Below are 18,291 nucleotides of genomic sequence, written 5' to 3'. Positions count from 1 at the left end.
CTTTGAAAATTAAAAGCTGTCTATATGTCTATACAGAAATTTTTCATTTTTATTTCAATTTGAAAGACGATTGGTGTTAGACGTGTCAAAAAAAAATATTTTTTACGAAGAGAAAAAAAAATATTTGAAGATTTAATTGAATAATTTTTAAGGATATAAAAGGATCACATACCACATCAACTTATTTTAAAATTTCGGACGACGAAATAAATTTTTCAACTAATTTTTATTTTCCTGTTGTTTGGGTAAGAATTTAATCTTTAAATATTGAAGATCTTTCCTCTCAATTGCATCCCCGTTATTTTATCGCAGATCGCCGATTCCTCTGTGAATCGGCGCTGTCCACGAACAAAAGAAGAGGAAAACTCCAATCTCAAATTATCTGTATTGGTCCCAAGTTTCCTTAGACATCAATACCCTAATTATTATATAATCGGTCCTAAAGACCAATTGATGCCTTTTAAAGGCGGATATTGAGATTTTTGATTCTACTAATATCAAGACCGGAGTCTTCTAATCGATGGTTTGATTAGAGCTCAAAGAACCCAAAATTGACCTAAAACCCTGACTTGTCAAATCAATACACCAAATGCTAGAGTCTTCCCGTCCATAGTTTTATTGGAGCCCAATGGACAGAGCATTTCCCTATTACCGAATTGTGTCAATTAAAGAATTCTGGGGATTCTCATTTTTTTTTTCAATTGGAGATAAAACAAGAATTATTTATAGTATATACATTTAGATTATTTCCCCCATTATTACATACAAGACAATTATTAAATTTATATGTTACCTTGGTGCACGAGCAAAGCAAATTTGAAGCCTTAACTTTTATAACCACCCAGAACTATAGCAATTTCAAATCCCACGTCTGAAGGCCTAAGGACATCATGGATATTAGCTGGTGAGTTTTCATAATATTATTTAATTTGTTATGCTCATGCCACATTTTTATAATAACACAAATTCACGACACTTATCTTTACTAAATGCTAGGTTTAGTTTTTATTTTTACGTAAACTATAGTTCTTTCTTTCAATATCATTCACTTTTAACTTATTTATAAACTTAGATTACCTTTAATACAATCACTTTTTATTGGACTAAGTTTTATACCTTTCATTGCCACAAATCGATTTCTATTAATTTTTGAATATATTATAACGATGTTTTAAACATTTTTTTTTATAATTCACGAAAGGTAAAGGACATACAGTAGTGGGAAATAAAATGGGCTGAAGAATTCGTCAGCATGGTTGGGTGGGTAGAGAATGGCAGTCAAATTACATCTTAGACTGTTCCTGAGATTAGCTTCACTCTAATTTCTTCTGTCCTTAATTTTTCTTTTATTTAATACCTTTGCTATTCGTCTTTTCACTTACTATTCTTTTAAGCTACCTTATTTTTACTTTTATGGCAGCGAAACCAAGCCTAGTTCCAACGGGAAAGAACCGCCCCAGGACTGAGCACGGCCGGCGGCGAGGAGGTAGCGACTCCTAGAGGAATTAGGGCCCAAGGTGGTGGTTCGTTACAATATATTGGCTATTTTTACACCTCAGGATCTCGAAAACTAAATGTGATATGTAAAATTTGCTGCAGATTCTGAAGGTACATGTCCTAAAGTCAAAATTCAATTCACTCCAAAGCAGTAACCAACTACGAGTATATATTCCTTGTCACAGTACTCCAAAGAGAAGTAACAAAATTGATAAAATTTAAAAAAAAAAAAAACAAGTAAAAAGGCGTTAAGTTCGGCCGGGCCGAACTTTGGATACCCACCACCTCGGGTATTTATTGCTTTACATATTCATTTCATCAAAATCCGTTGAAAATTACATACCTGGCCCGATTTAGGCCAAGTTGCAGAAAAATGTCGAAGAGCCTAACACAACGCACTGTCCCAAATTTCGGCGAAATCGGACAATAAATGCTCCTTTTGAAGTCCCAAAACCTTAAATCGAGAGATCGGTCTATATTCAAATCTGGACCGATCTGGTCCAAATTGAAGAAGGACATCCAAGAGCCTAACACAACTCACAGTCTCAAATTTCGGCGACATCGGACAATAAATGCGCCTTTTATGGCCCCAAAACCATAAATCGAGAGATCGGTCTATATGGCAGCTATATCCAAATCTGGACCGATCTGGGGCAAATTGACGAAGGATGTCGAAGGGCCTAACACAACTCATTGTCTTTAATTTCAGCAAAATCGGATAATAAATGTGGCTTTCAGGGCCTAAGACCCTAAATCGGACGATCATTCTATATGGGGGCTATATCAAGATAAGGTCCGATATAGCCCATCTTCGAACTTAAAGTGAAGTAGAAAAGTCACACAGGTAGCCATTTCAAAAAAGGAAAAATGCATTTCAATAGTTTAATCACTTTATATATAAAAATGAATTGAATGAACATGAACTCAAATGAAAAAAAATAGTTCATAAGATCATAAATGTGATTTCAACATTCAGGATCAACTGTCTAAGGGACGTCCCCATAACAACCCCCAAATAGGACGCAATTGCTCACTATGACAATTTGGATCTTAAAGAGAGTGGAGCTTGATATTAATAGTTTTTAGGGTCCATACCCCAAACTGGACATATTTGCAGACTTTTGCAATAAGGGGTTTAAATGAAAGGTATTTGAGATCAGAAACGAATATGATATCCAATTTTGAGATCAATGGCAATATGGGGTTCAAATAAATGATATTTTAAAGTAGAGCACGATGCTGACTTAGTGTCAGGGCTTAGTATTTGGCGGACCACCCCGCTCCCTAAATCGGACATATTTACCGACCATGTCAATGTGGGGCTCAAATGAAAGGTATTGGGGAGTAGACCTCGAAATTGGCACCCATTTTCGGGACCAATTTGACCCCTTTCCCAAATCACCCACAACCATCAATTATTTACTGACCTTCGCAATGTGGAGCTAAAACGAAGGTATTTGGGAGTAGAATACATATCTGATATCCAAATGTGTTGTCATGCAAAGGAGTGGCTCTACTCATTCAATCATCTGTTTTTATACCCACCACCGTGTAAGGGGGGTATATTCACTTTGTCATTCCGTTTGCAACAAATTGAAATATAACTTTCCGACCCTATTAAATATATATATTCTTGATCGTCGTAAAAATCTAAGTCGATCTAAATTGTCCGTCTGTCTGTTGAAATCACGCTAGAATCTTTAAAAAATAAAATATTGAGCTGAAACTTTGCACAGATTCTTTTTTGTACATAGGTAGGCAATTCGATGATAGGCTAAATCGGACTATATCTTGATATAGCCCCCACATAGAGCGATTTGCCATTAAATCATATTTATTATCAGATTTCGATGAAATTTCGGACAGTGCGTTGTGTTAGGCCTCTCGATATCTCAGTTCAATACGACTCAGATTTCGATATAGCTGCCACATATACCAGTCCCTCGATTTGAGGTTTTAAGCCCATAAAAGATGAATCTATTAAACGATATTGATGTTCAATGCGGCTTAGATCGGCCCAGATTTCGATATATCTGTCATATATACATATCTCCCGATTTAAGTTCATGGGACCATAAAGCATGTGTATTATTCGATTTCGCTGAAATCTGGCACACTAGGCTGTGTTAAGCTCACAATTAATCTCCGATTCGGACCATAAGTAAATTGAATGTTGAAGACCATGGTAGAAGTCATTGGGTAATATTTCAGTCCGTTCGGACAAGAATTGGGCCTTGCAGGGGCTCAAGAAGCATAATCGGGAGATCGGTTTATATGGGAGCTGTATTAGGCTATCAACCGACTAAGGAAATATTGAAAATGTATGTTGAAAGTCATTGGAGAAGCCGAGAACGATCTATATGGCAGCTATTTCAGGTTATGCACCGATTTGAACCATACCAAGCACAGTTGTTGGAAGTCATAACAGAACACCTCATTTGGCCCAATTATATTCCCAACGTCCTATATCAATAAGATATGTACTTTGTGCAAATTTTCAAGCGTCTAGTTAGCGTGCTTTGGATATTTAAATTTGTTAAGGTATCTTAAAGCACCTGAAATACGTTATTTGACCCATCATGACAACATGGAACTCAAACGAAAGGTATTTTAGAGTTGAAAAGGAGTACAGTTTTGGGGCCAAGTCTTTTTCTTCTTAACTGAACAGATTTCCCGAAAATATCAATAAGGGGCTCAAATGAAAGGTTTTTAGGAGTGAACAAGTAAAAGCGTGCTAAGTTCGGCCGGGCCGAATCTTATATACCCTCCACCACGGATCGCATTTGTCGAGTTCTTTTCCCGGCATCTCTTTTTAGGCAAAAAAAATATAATAATTAGACCTCTAGAGGCTCAAGAAGTCAAGATCCCAGATTGATTTATATGGCAGCTATATCAGGTTATGAACCGATTTGAACCTTATTTGACATATTTGTTGAAAGTAACAATAAAAAACGTTTTGCAAAATTTCAGCCAAATCGGATAGGAATTGCGCCCTCTAGAAGCTCAAGATGTCAAGTCCCCAGATCTGTTTATATGACAGCTATATCAGGTTAAGAACCGATTTGAACCATACTTGGCACAGTTGTTGGATATCAAAACAAAACACCACGTGCAAAATTTCAGTCAAATCGGACCAGAATTGCGCCCTCTAGAGACTCAACAAGTCAAGACCCAAGATCGGTTTGTATGGCAGCTATATCAAAACATGGACCGATATGGCCCATTTACAATACCACCCGACCTACACAAATAAGAAGTATTTGTCCAAAATTTCAAGCGGCTAGCTTTATTCCTTCGGAAGTTAGCGTGCTTTCGACTGACAGATGGACAAACGGACGGACAGACGGACGGACATGGCTATATGTCGATCATTGTAATATAGGGCTCGAATAAAGTTAAAGAAGGCGCTGAGGAGCGAACCCGGTTCAGCTAGTTATGTTTATATTTTTGATCGTCTTAACGTTCGATCCCTTTGCACGTCTGTGGAAATCACGATAGCCCCTGAAGTCCTTAAAAAGGGCAATTCTTATCACACTTGGCTGACATTTTTCACAATGACTTCTCCAAAATCACATACCATTGCGTTCATGTGTATCATGGCGGCTTCCAGGGGCTCAAGGAGTCAAATTAACCGATCGGATTATATGGAAGCTATATAAGATTAAACACAGTTGTTGGAAGTCATAAAGGAACACCACGTGCAAAAAAAAAACCAAATCAGACAAAAATTGAGCCTTCCAGTGGCTCAAAAAGTCAAATCGGGAGATCGGTTGATATGGGAGCTCTATCAGGCTCTTGACCTATTTGAACCGTACTTTGTGTAGTTGTTGGAAGTCCCAACAGAGCACAGCATGCAAAATTTCAGCCAAATCGGACAAAAATTGCGGCTTCCCTGGGCTCAAGAAGTTAAATCGGGAGATCGATTTATATGTGAGCTACATCTAAATCCGAAGCGATATTTCCCATTTGCAATTCCCAACGACTTACATCGATATTTAGTATCCGTTCGAAATTTCAAGCGGCTAGCTTTACGCGTTCAACCTCTATCGTGATTTCGACAAACGGACGGACGGGCATTGCTTGATCGACTCAGAAAGTCGAGACGATCACGAATATACATACATTATAGGGTCTTAGACGAATATTTTGCGGTATTATAAACGGAATTACTTGATAAGTATACCAGCATCCTATGGTGGTGGGCAACTATAGCTAAGTATAGCTATAGTTGCCATATGGAGGCTTAGAACAACCTCACCATTTGAAATTTTCGCGAAATTGGGTAATAATTTTGGATTTTATGTGCTGAAGACCCTTAATCGGGAAATCGGTCTATATGGCAGCTATATCTAAATGTAGTCCGATCTGAGCGATATTTTGGTCAGATGCCGGGAGACGTAAAACAGCTCAAAGTTTAAAATTTTAGCGAATCCGGTAATAATTACGGTGATTTCATGTCCAAGTCATTACAACTTTTCTTCGTTAGATGGTCACAAAATATTAAGAACTAGCTGACCCGGGCCCGCTCCGCTCCGCCTTCTTTTACTTTATATGGAACCAAAGTTTCCTTGGAATATTTATTTTCGACAATTAAAGGGCTTTTAGTGAAATACCATGCTACGAAAATAGTATATCGCTTGACTAATTGTTTAACAATATAAGTGCCTTTGTCCGAATCCCATATGATCTTTATTGGTCTACGAATTTAAGTTTGGATGTAAGATGTACTCCATTCTCAAAATACTTCATTTCAGGCCGCTACTCTCATGATATCCGATTTAGGAGTGTTTTCGGGGGTGAGGTGGTCCCCCAGGCACTTGGCCCTGAAAAATATCACCATCGTGCTCTTTTTTCAAAAACCATTTACTTAAACCCCATATTGCCATTGGTTTAGGGAAGTTTACACGATGAGGCGTCCTCCAATCACATGGCCAAAAATAGGTTGTCAAATTAGTTTTCTAATCTTAAATATCACATATTGGCATTGGTCGAAAAATTTTTACCCTTTGCGGGGTGTTTTTGGGGAAGGGGTGATGCCCCAAATACATGGTCCTAAATTTGGATATCAAATTCGTATTCTACTCCCAAATAACTTTATTTGAGCCCCATTTTGCGATGGTCACTAAAAAATTGGTCCGAAAGTGGAAAGAGGCCCAAAAGTGGAAAGAGGCCCGAAAGTGGGTATCAATTCTTGCTCTACCCGCCAATACCTTTAATTTAAGCTCCACATTGACATGGTCGGTAAATATGGCCGATTTAGGGGTGTTTTGGGGATTGGGGTGGTCGTTCAAACACTAAGCCCGGAAAATATTCTATGCTCTATTTTCATATATCTATATATCATTTATTTAAACCCTATATTGCCATTGAACTCAAAATTGGATATCAAATTCGTCTTCTAATTTCATATAAACTCCTTATTGCAAGTCAGCAAATATGTCCGGTTTGGGGTACTGCCCCTAAAAACTATAAATATTTAGTTCCACTCTCTTTGCGACCCAAATTGTCTTGGTGAGCTAATACGTCCTATTTGGGGGTTGTTATGGTGGTGGGACGTCCCCTAGACAGTTGGTCCCTAATGTTGATATCAGATACGTGGTCTACGCCCAAATACTTTTAATTTCAGCCCCATATTTCCATAGTCGACAAACATGACCGGCTTGGGGGGTGTTTTGGGGGATGGGCGGCCACTCAGTGAGTTGGCCTTGAAAATTTATATCGGGTTCGTAGTCCACTCTAAAAACCCTCTTATTTGAGCCTTATATTGCAAAAGTCAGCAAATACTTACTATTTGGGTGGTGTTGTGGAGGTGGGGTGGCCCCATAGACACTTTTCCCAAATATTGATATCAGATTCTTTCATTTGAGCCCCATATGGCTATGGTCGTAAATTTGTCCCCTTTGGGGGATGTTTTTGGGGAAAGGCGGCCCCCCAAACACTTGGTCCTATACTTGGATATCAAATTCTAATTTTTTATGTGTATTTTATTATGATAAAACCCATACAAAAGACAATGTCTTATATAAAGCATGGGTTAGTTAATTGATAAATACAATGAGTTCAACAAGTTTTCATTTAAATAGAACAATAATTGGTACAAAATATTTAACAATTTAAGCAAAGTTACTGATACAATATTTAAGTAAAAAAAAAGGTTAAAACAAAATAAAAAAAGAAAAAAAAAATTTTAAGAAAATTTAACAATTTAATCAAAGTTACTAATAAAATATATTAAAAAATAGTTATAATATATATCAGCTACTTTCAAAAGTGCAGTAGTGCAACTGTGCTTTGGCCGGAAACCAGATTGAAAATCTGTTAGCAGCGAATTATTCGCAATATATTCAGATATTTTCCGGTTGACTAGAGTCTCAAATATCTTAGAGACGAATGGAAGTATTGCTATTGGCCTAAATTCCTGGTTATTCTTTGGTATTGGGACTATCCTTGCCCGTTTCCAAGACTGTGGATAGCAACTCCTTAAAATAATATTGTTAAAAAGATGGCACATATATGGAAGAATAAAGGGTACAATTATCCTAAAAAATCTTGGGTCAGTACATTCAGAACCAATGGCATTAGATTTAATCGATTCTACAGCGCTAATGATATCGCTTTGTTCAAAACGCTCAAGATCAAAACGTAGGTCTGGTGAGGTGTTGTTACTACTATGGTTTACGTTACTAAATTCACTGTCGTAGAAATGTACGTTTGGCTCAGGAAATTGTGCTTTATGTTTATGTTCCTGTTATTTTTTTTTTAATGAGTACAACTGTTCTGTTTTTATACCCTCCACCATAAGATGGGGGGTATACTAATTTCGTCATTCTGTTTGTAACTACTCGAAATATTCGTCTGAGATCCCATAAAGTATATATATTCTTGATCGTCGCGACATTTTATGTCGATCTAGCCATGTCCGTCCGTCTGTCCGTCCGTCCGTCCGTCCGTCTGTCCGTCCGTCTGTCCGTCCGTCCGTCTGTCCGTCGAAAGCACGCTAACTTCCGAAGGAGTAAAGCTAGCCGCTTGAAATTTTGCACAAATACTTCTTATTAGTGTAGATCGGTTGGTATTGTAAATGAGCCATATCGGTCCATGTTTCGATATAGCTGCCATATAAACCGATCTTGGGTCTTGACTTCTTGAGCCTCTAGAGGGCGCAATTCTTATCCGATTAGAATGGAATTTCGCACGACGTGTTTTGTTATGATATCCAACAACTGTACCAAGTTTGGTTTAAATCGGTCCATAACCTGATATAGCTGCCATATAAACCGATCTTGGGTCTTGACTTCTTGAGCCTCTAGAGTGCGCAATTCTAATCCGATTAAAATGAAATTTTGCTCGACGTGTTTTGTTATAATATCCAACAACTGTGCCAAGTATGGTTCAAATCGGTCCATAACCTGATATAACTGCCATATAAACCGATCTTGGGTCTTGACTTCTTGAGCCTCTAGAGTGCGCAATTCTTATCCGATTGGAATGAAATTTTTGCACGACGTTTTTTGTTATGATATCCAACAACTGCGCCAAGTATGGTTCAAATCGGTCCATAACCTGATATAGCTGCCATATAAACCGATCTTGGGTCTTGACTTCGTGAGCCTCTAGAGTGCGCAATTCTTATCTGATCAGAATGAAATTTTGCACGACGTGTTTTGTTATGATACCTAACAACTGTGCCAAGTATGGTTTAAATCGGTCCATAACCTGATATAGCTGCCATATAAACCGATCTTGGGTCTTGACTTCTTGAGCCTCTAGTGGGCACAATTCTAATCTGATTTGAATAAATTTTTGAACGAAGTATTTAGTTATGATATCCAACAGCTATGTCAAATAAGGTTTAAATCGGTTCATAACCTGATATAGCTGCCATATAAACCGATCTGGGATCTTGACTTCTTGACCCCTAGAGGTCGCAATTATTATCCGATATGCCTGAAATTTTGTACGACGGATCCTCTCATGACCATCAACAAACGTGTTTATTATGGTCTGAATCGGTCTATAGCCCGATACAGATCCCATATAAATCGTTCTCTCTATTATACTTCGTGAGCCCCAATGGGGGCAATTCTTATACGAATTGGCTGAAATTTTACACAGGTCTCCAACATATAATTTAATTGTGGTCCGAACCGGACCATATCTTGATATCGTTTTAATAGCAGAGCAAATCTTTTCTTATATCCTTTTTTGCCTAAGAAGAGATGCCGGGAAAAGAACTCGACAAATGCGATCCATGGTGGAGGGTATATAAGATTCGGCCCGGCCGAACTTAGCACGCTTTTACTTGTTTTGTTTGTTTGTGTTGTTTGTTGTTTTAATACACTGGTACTCTTCGTAAGTATTTAGAAGTTAAGTGCCTCCCTTAAAGAGAACACTTTACACTGTGGTAGAGAGAGAATGTTTTTGTTTATGTTTGTTTTTTTTTTTCTTCTTTTGGCGTTCAGAAGTAGAAATATCAATTTTTATTTTCACTTGTTGGTTATTTTGAACGCTTTTATAACTATATGTTTTGTTTTTCTATCAAGCAAGACTTTTTTAACACTATCAAACGAGATTTTTTATACCCTCCGCCATAAGATGGGGGGTATACTAATTTCGTCATTCTGATTGTAACTACTCGAAATATTCGTCTGAGACCCCATAAAGTATATATATTCTTGATCGTCGTGAAATTTTATGTCGATCTAGCCATGTCCGTCCGTCTGTCCGTCCATCCGTCTGTCCGTCCGTCCGTCCGTCTGTCTGTCGAAAGCACGCTAACTTCCGAAGGAGTAAAGCTAGCCGCTTGAAATTTTGCACAAATACGTCTTATTAGTGTAGGTCGGTTGGTATTGTAAATGGGCCATATCGGTGCATGTTTTGATATAGCTGCCATATAAACCGATCTTGGGTCTTGACTTCTTGAGCCTCTAGAGTGCGCAATTCTTATCCGATTGGAATGAAATTTTGCACGACGTGTTTTGTTACGATATCCAACAACTGTGCCAAGTATGGTTCAAATCGGTCCATAACCTTATATAGCTGTCATGTAAACCGATCTTGGGTCTTGACTTCTTGAGCCTCTAGAGGGCGCAATTCTTATCCAATTTAAATGAATTTTGGCACGTAGTATTTTGTTATGATATCCAACTACTGTGCCAAATATGCTTCAAATGAAATTTCGCAAGACGTTTTTTATTGTTACTTTCAACAACTATGTCAAATAAAGTACAAGTCGGTTCACAACCTGATTTAGCTGCCATATAAACCGATCTGGGATCTTGACTTCTTGAGCCTCTAGAGGTCGCAATTATTATCCGATTTGCCTGAAATGTTGTACGACGTATTCTCTTATGACCATTAACATACGGGTTTATTATGGTCTGAATCGGTCTATAGCCCGATACAGCTCCCATATAAATAGATCTCTCTATTTTATTTCTTGAGCCCACAAAGAGCGCAATTCTTATTCGAAATGGCTGACATTTTACACAGGTCTCCAACATAAATATAATTTAATTGTGGTCAAAACCGGACCATATCTTAATATCGCTCTAATAGCAGAGCAAATCTTTTCTTATTTCCTTTTTTTTTGCCTAAGAAGAGATGCCGGGAAAAGAACTCGACAAATGCGATCCATGGTGGAGGGTATTTAAAATTCGGCCCGGCCGAACTTGGCACGCTTTTACTTGTTTAAAATTTAAGTGGGGAAAACAATGCAAAACTTCAATTAAAGGCGGAACAAAGAAAAACACGTCCGTTCGCTGCTATGTTGTTTAATTCTACACTCAAATACCTTTTATTTAAGCCCCATGTTCCCATGGTCAGTGAATAAGTCCGGTTTGGGGGGTGTTTTGGGGAAGGGGTCCACCCCCCAGAAACGTGGTCCCACATTTGGATATCAGATTCATATTCTACTCGCAAATACCTTTCATTTGAGTCCCATATTGCCATGATTGGTAAATATGTCCGATTTAGGGGTGTTTTGGAGGTTGGGTAGTGTTGTGGGGGTGGGGTGGCCCCATAGACACTTTTCCCGAATATTGATATCAGATTTGTGCTTTTCTCCCAAAGACCTTTCATTTGAGCCCCATGTGGCTATGGTCGAAAATGTGTCCCCTTTGGGGGATGTTTTTGGGGAGAGGCGGCCTCCCAAACACTTGGTCCCATATTGGATATCAGATTCTAATTCTACACTCAAATACCTTTGATTTAAGCCCCATATTCCCGTCGTCGGTAAATAAGTCCTGTTTGGGGGTTGTTTTGGAGAAGGGGTCCACCCCCCAGTATTCTACTCGCAAATATGTTTCATTTGAGTCCCATATGGCCATGGTCGGTAAATATGTCCGATTTAGGGGTGTTTTGGGGGTTGGGGTGGTCCCCCTAGCACTTGGTTTGACAATTGGATATCAGATACGTCTTCCTATTCTAAATACCTTTTATTTGAGTCCCATATTGTCGTGATTGGTCTAAATATATGTTTGCTAGGTTTTAGGGTGGGGCGGCATCTCAGAGATCTGGCGTTTTTGAAAATTAGGGTACGGGGGAGGCCCCCCCCCCTCCCGTCCCCTTCAGATATCAAAAAATTTAGTACCTTTTTTCCCCACGGGATCATTATGCACTATCTGTGAAAATTTCAAGAAAATCGGTTCAGCCGTTTCTGACTCTATAAGGAACACACAAACATACGAACAAACACAAATTTATTTATATATATAAGATTTGTTCAAAAATTGTAAAAGGTTTTTTTTTAATTTTTCAAAAAAATTATTTAAAAATAAAAGAAATGACTACAAATGCTCTTAATAAAGATAAAATAAACATTCATCAAAATCGGTCTGGGGAATCGAGGGTCGGGCGTTAATAGGTTAAAGTTCACCATCGTCATAATATTTTGTAGTTAGCTTATTGGCATCTAAACTACAAAAATTGGTGGGTTTGCCTTACTCTATTTGTGGAAAAAAGTTATTCTATAATGTGGGACTGCTCAGTATGCGTATATACTTTATGGGGCCGTAAATCGATATCTACCACACAGCTTCATTCATAACCTTCAACAATATCTTCTAAATCAATGAATGTACTTGGCAGTTGTCATAATGTTTTTTTTTTCCATTCTAAAGCAGTTACAAAGTTTATAATCTGTCACATTTAACGTTATTTCAAAGAGAAGTAACAAAAAGTAGTCAAAAGTTGAAAAAAAAAATTTTATGCTCATCATCATAAAGTTTTATGGATTATTATTTTTTCTTTCTTATCCTTTTACAGAACACAGAATGCAAATGTCAAAGTATGCTCTTAAAATAAAAGTAAAAACTTATTCAATTTACTTAATTGACATAACCTTTTCAATAGTTGGCATAAAAAGGCGGTAATTAGGTTAAGTGCAACCTAATATAGACTCATTATGGGATCTCCCTTAAATAGGGTCATATGGGACTCAAATGAAAGGTTTCAAGGAGTAGATTACGAATATGGTCAGGAAGGAGCAATAGACTGCATAATTTTTTGATATCGGAAGGGGGCGGACCGTCCCCGTTACCCCATAAACACCACCCAAAATCAAAAGTGGGCCGATAGGGACAATATGGGTATCAAATGAAAGGTATTGGTGAGTAGAATACGAATATGGTATTAGAAATTGCGTTCAAGTGCCCAAGGGGCCACCCCAACCCAAAAACTCCCTCAAACAGACATATTAGAGAGTACATTACGAATTGGGTCACCCCACCCCCAAAAAGGGTCACAAATGTGCATATACCCAATCATGGCTATGTGGGATTCAAATGAAAGGAATTTGGTAATATATTATGAGTATGATATCAAAATTTGTGTCCAAGAATCTAGGTGTCGCTTCAAATTAGGATATCCGTGCTACTTACAAAATCCCTAATGGTTTTTCATTCCATTCCCCTAAATTGGTTCATGTCTGGTATCGTGTCCCCACTTAAGTACCGATGTCTGTTGGCCGCGAAAACCGGGCAATGACATAGGAAATGCTTTAACGTCTGATCATCTTACCCACAGGCATTACACTTGCTGCACCGATTTTGCATAAGTGAGCTCGTAGTCCTACGTGTCCCGTTATGATACCAAAAGCTATACTAACGTCCTTCTTACTTCCTTTAAGTAATAGCCTCGTCCTCTCACGATCCGGATCATCCCGTAGGATTTTCGCCGTCCTACCGACTGTTACGTATGTCGCCCACTCCCTAAAATTGGGACTGCGTCGAACCGAAAGGCTTCGGGTTACCCAAGATTATCGACGGTAGTCCTCCTCCTTACTCCGTTATGCCCGGTACCCAAACGATGCGGATTTTGCCATCCTCTGAGAAGGCGTTAATCTCCTACTAACACTTCAAGACTGTTCGTCACCCTAACGTCCTGGTTGTTATTGCCCTTATGGCAATTTTACTGTCTGTAAAGATGTTCGCACTCGATGTCCTCTCGCATTCCGTGATCACCCGGATCTCCGCCTGTAGGACCGTATTATGGTCAGGCAGTCTAAAAAAAGGCCCTGAGTTCTCAATGTAGACCCCCAGGCCCACTCTGTCCCCTAGCTTTGATCCATCCGTGTAATATGATCTATCAGACGACAATACTAGTGTTTCGTCAATCCACGTCTGTGCCGATGGCAGCAGTGCCTCGCACACGACCTCAAGTGTCATCTCAGGTATCCGATCGGAAACCTATTCCTCTCCTTCCAGGTTTGCCATTGTCGCCTCGATTATACCGCGATGGTATGAGCTGCTCCCATCCTAAATCCATTCGCCCATCGCCTTAAGTCTCATAGCCGCAGTGGCTGCCTCGTACTTAATCTGTATGTCGATGGGTCGAATATCGAGAATAGTCTCCAGTGCCCTAGTGGGCGGGGTCCTCATCATTCCGCCTATGCCAAGGCCACATGTTCTCTGAACCTGTTGTATGGTCCTTATGTTGCAGTCTGACGACTAGATGTGCGTTTCAAGCATTACTCTCGACTACAGGTGCCAAGGCACCCAAACCTATAGGAGGGGAGAACAACATGCTACGGTCTGATACCACCACCGCAACTGTTGAGTCTTTCGAGGCCATTTCTAGCCTACTCCAAAAAGGCTTTAAAATTTTTCGTAATAAGTGGTACCTATACCGAGACACGAATATTTTTCTTTGAGAAGCAAATTGAAAACACGTCCGCTCCACTCAACGGCTATAATGCATATAATGTGTTTAGTTTCGACTTTCGGGCTTTAAATCGGGCTATAACTTAATACAGCACCTATATAAACCGATCTCCCGATTTGACATATTGAGTCCCTGGAAGCCCTAATTTTAAAGTGTGCATGTAGTGTTCCGTTGCAACTTCCAACAACTGTGCCAAGTACGGTTCAAATCGGTCAAAAACCTTATATAGCTCCCATATAAACCGATCCCTCTACTATTCTTCTTCGGCTCCAAAAAAAAGCTGTAATTTTTGTCTGAGTTGGCAGAAATTTGGTACGTTGATTTTGTGTAAATTTTTAGCAGAAACCCATGGTGGTGGGTTCCCAACATTCGGCCAGGCCGAACGTAGCACATTCCTTACTTGTTGTTTAATAAACTTTATAACTATTCCCGTTTTAACATTCAATATTTTCATATGATTTATTAATTATTCATACAGATTTTAAACTATTTTTGTTAGTTGCCAATACAATGTGATTTCAGCCCATTACATAGACCATGCTAATCCAATTACAATGCTCTTTGAATATTTACTAATAATTAATTAAAAATCCATGCACACATATCATTTTGCTGTCCTTTGGTCTTTGCAGTTTGCGGTTAATTATACGCAGCTGCCAAATTAGTTTTGCGTGTTTTCCGAACTGGATTTTTATGTAATCCATTGAAAAAGAGCGAGCGAGAGAGAAGGAGAACAGACAAACAAAAGGGTATTTTAATGCGATTACAATCACATTGACTCAAACATTTGCATAAAATTACACAAAGTTGACTTAGCCTCTGTTTATAGGGAAGTGACTAAAATAGCAACACGAAATATTTCACATGGTAAAGTCATTCTGGTCATTATGGAAATGGAATGTGCCCTCGCACTCATCCATATTTATTTATTTATCAGTTTAATACACCCACCAGCAACAACAAACAGGCGGGTGGTGATTGCCTAACAAAGTTTCTGCATAATCGACTCTCTTGTTTGACGGATGAGCATACGATTGTGTGGCTGAATACATTAGTGTATGTATGTACATAAGCTGTTGGATGGGCTTGTATGTATGAGTGCCTTGCCACATGGATATCCGTTCAATTGAAAGGCGGCAACACTTTCACATCATCCATGCATAAAGGATGTTGACTTGAATGGTTGCCATGAAAATTAACCAATTTTAAGTAATGAGCTTAGCTACAACAACAACAACTGACACACCAACACCAAGAATAGGTGAATAAACTATATTGTCATTCACACACACAAACACACACACACTCACCACCACAGCAATTAACACTTCAATTCATTTGTGAGAATCATTTGTATTAACACAACGAAGTGTTGTATGTGCTCGTATAAGCGTGCGTGTGCTGGTATTTGTTAGCATATCCTTTTTAAGCCATGGTTGCTTATTTTAAAAACTCTTTGTGTTGCTGATACGTGGAAATCTTTTCAATAAATCTCTTCACTGCAAACAATGTTTGCAAAATATACATTTTTTAGTAAAATGCCCGTAAAGACCTCAATCCTTGGATGGCGCAAAAAGTTGTTTTCAGGAGGGGGCGGACCCTCCCCCTTACCCCAAAAGTACTACTCAAAAATAAAAGTGGGCCGATGGGGACAATACGGGATTCAAATTAAAAGTATGCGGGAGTAGATAACGAATCTGGCATACAAATTCATGTCGAAGTATAGGGGATCACCCCACCCCCACAAAAACGCCCAAAATGGGCATATTAGCCAATCACGGATATAAGGGACTCGGTTTGTTTGTTCCGTATAGACTGAAAAACGGCAGAACCGTTTTCTTCGAAATTTTTGCATGTGGTGTACGTTAGTCTTGAAGGAAACATAGGATATATAATTTTTCGGTATCGGAGGGGGACGGACCTTCCCCTTATGCCAAAAACACAACCAAAAAACAAAAGTGGATCGACCGGGACAATATAGGTATCAAACGAAAGGTATTGGAGAGTAGAATACGAATATGGATTAAAACCCCTTAAAATAGGTGTATTTGACGATCATGACAATATGGGACGCAAATGAAAGGTATTCGGGAGTATATTTCGAATATTGTCAGGAAGTAGGAATAGGCTTTATAATTAATTGTCCCCCCAAAAACACCACCCAAAATCCGAAGTGGACCGATAAGGACAATATGGGTATCAAATAAAAAGTTAGTTTGTTCCGTATAGACTGAAAAACGGCAGAACTGATTTTCTCGAAATTTTCGCATATTGTGTAGGTTGTTCTGGAAGGAAACATAGGCTAGATAGTTTTTCGGTATCGGAAGGGGAACGGACCTTCCCGCTTATGCCAAAAACACAACCCAAAATCAAAAGTGGACCGATCGGGACAATATAGGTATCAAATGATAGGTATAGGAGAGTAGAATGCGAATATGGATTAAAATTTGAGTCTTAGTACCCTTTGGGCCGCCCCAACCCCAAAACTCACCCAAACAGACATATTGGACTTTCATTTCTATATGGGGCTCAAATGAAAGATATTCGGGAGTAGATTTTGAATCTGGCATACAAAATCTGATCGAAGTATAGGAGGTCACGCCACCGGCAAAAACGCCATTAGCCCCATTATGACTATATGATATTTGGCTGAACCGATTCTCTTAAAATTTTCATAGATTATGTACGTTTGTATAGAAAGAAACATAGGCTATATAATTATTTATAGACATCGGGTGGAGGCGGACGCTCCCCCTTACCCCAAAAATGCCACCAACATCCGAAAGTGGTGCGATGGGCACAACAAGGGTACCAAATGAAAGGTAATGGAGGCCAGAAAACGAATATGGTATCAAAATTTGGGCCCAGCCCCAAAACTCCTCCAAACAGATATTTTCGAAGTTCATGTCAATATGGGACTCAAATGAAAATTATTAGGCAGTAGATGACAAATATGGCATAAAACATTAGGTCCAAGTAATGGGAGGTCGCTTTCCGATTCAAGTTTCCGATTCAAATTTAAACTCAATGATAAGGGACCTTTTCTAATAGCCGAGTCCGAACGGCGTCCCGCCGTACGACATCTCTTTGCGAAAATATTTTTGAAATGACCATGCCTGGCATTGTACCTCGCAAATATCGTCAACATTAAGAGGGGATAAACACCACTTTGTCCGATGTTCTCGCTAGGATTCAAACGCGTTCAGCATCATAGGCTACAATGGCACGAATTCGATATCCGCATTCAGGGCGAAGTATCCCCACCCTAAAAAGATACTAGAGAGTTAAAAAAGGCGCAGCGGAGCGGGCCCGGTTCGGCTAGTATGTTATAAAGTTGGGGTGTCTCAGCTTTGCATTTTGAGAACTCTAAGGGTTTTCCCAGATTTTTTGTTAAAAAATGCTAGTATTGTACTTCACAGATCTCCTATTAGAGTTAACACAATTTAAAAAAATTACACTTAATACGCATCCACATTAAGTCTTCTTTACAGTACAGTAAGCAAAATTGATGGTGCTGGATCATGATTTCTGTATAGAGGCGAAAAAATTACATAACCTTTATACAAAAAAAAAAAAAAAAATTTAATAAAACTACTTTTTTGACATTTTTTGATTTGTAACTCACATTACTTTTGA

General features: G+C 38.8%; 2 protein-coding genes across 5 annotated transcripts in view; one reads left to right on the top strand and one right to left on the bottom strand.

Annotated features, from left to right (window-relative positions):
* The window catches only part of LOC106090443 (peroxidasin), a 420,275-nt gene that overhangs the window by 348,282 nt on the left and 53,702 nt on the right, over positions 1–18,291 (bottom strand). The window lies entirely within an intron of this gene.
* Positions 95–18,291, top strand: part of LOC106093586 (aldo-keto reductase family 1 member B1) — a 134,659-nt gene continuing 116,462 nt past the window's right edge. Inside the window, exons 1-2 of the mRNA XM_059360689.1 lie at positions 95–245; positions 313–904. Of these exons, the coding sequence (XP_059216672.1) occupies positions 891–904 (14 nt within the window). The 5' untranslated portion in view covers positions 95–245; positions 313–890. The remainder of the gene's footprint in view (positions 246–312; positions 905–18,291) is intronic.

Source organism: Stomoxys calcitrans, chromosome 1 (genome assembly GCF_963082655.1).
Source record: "Stomoxys calcitrans chromosome 1, idStoCalc2.1, whole genome shotgun sequence".
NCBI classification, from domain to species: Eukaryota; Metazoa; Arthropoda; class Insecta; order Diptera; family Muscidae; genus Stomoxys; species Stomoxys calcitrans.
The sequence above is the reverse complement of the archived record's forward strand: the minus strand, read 5'-3'. Positions and strand labels throughout refer to the sequence as shown.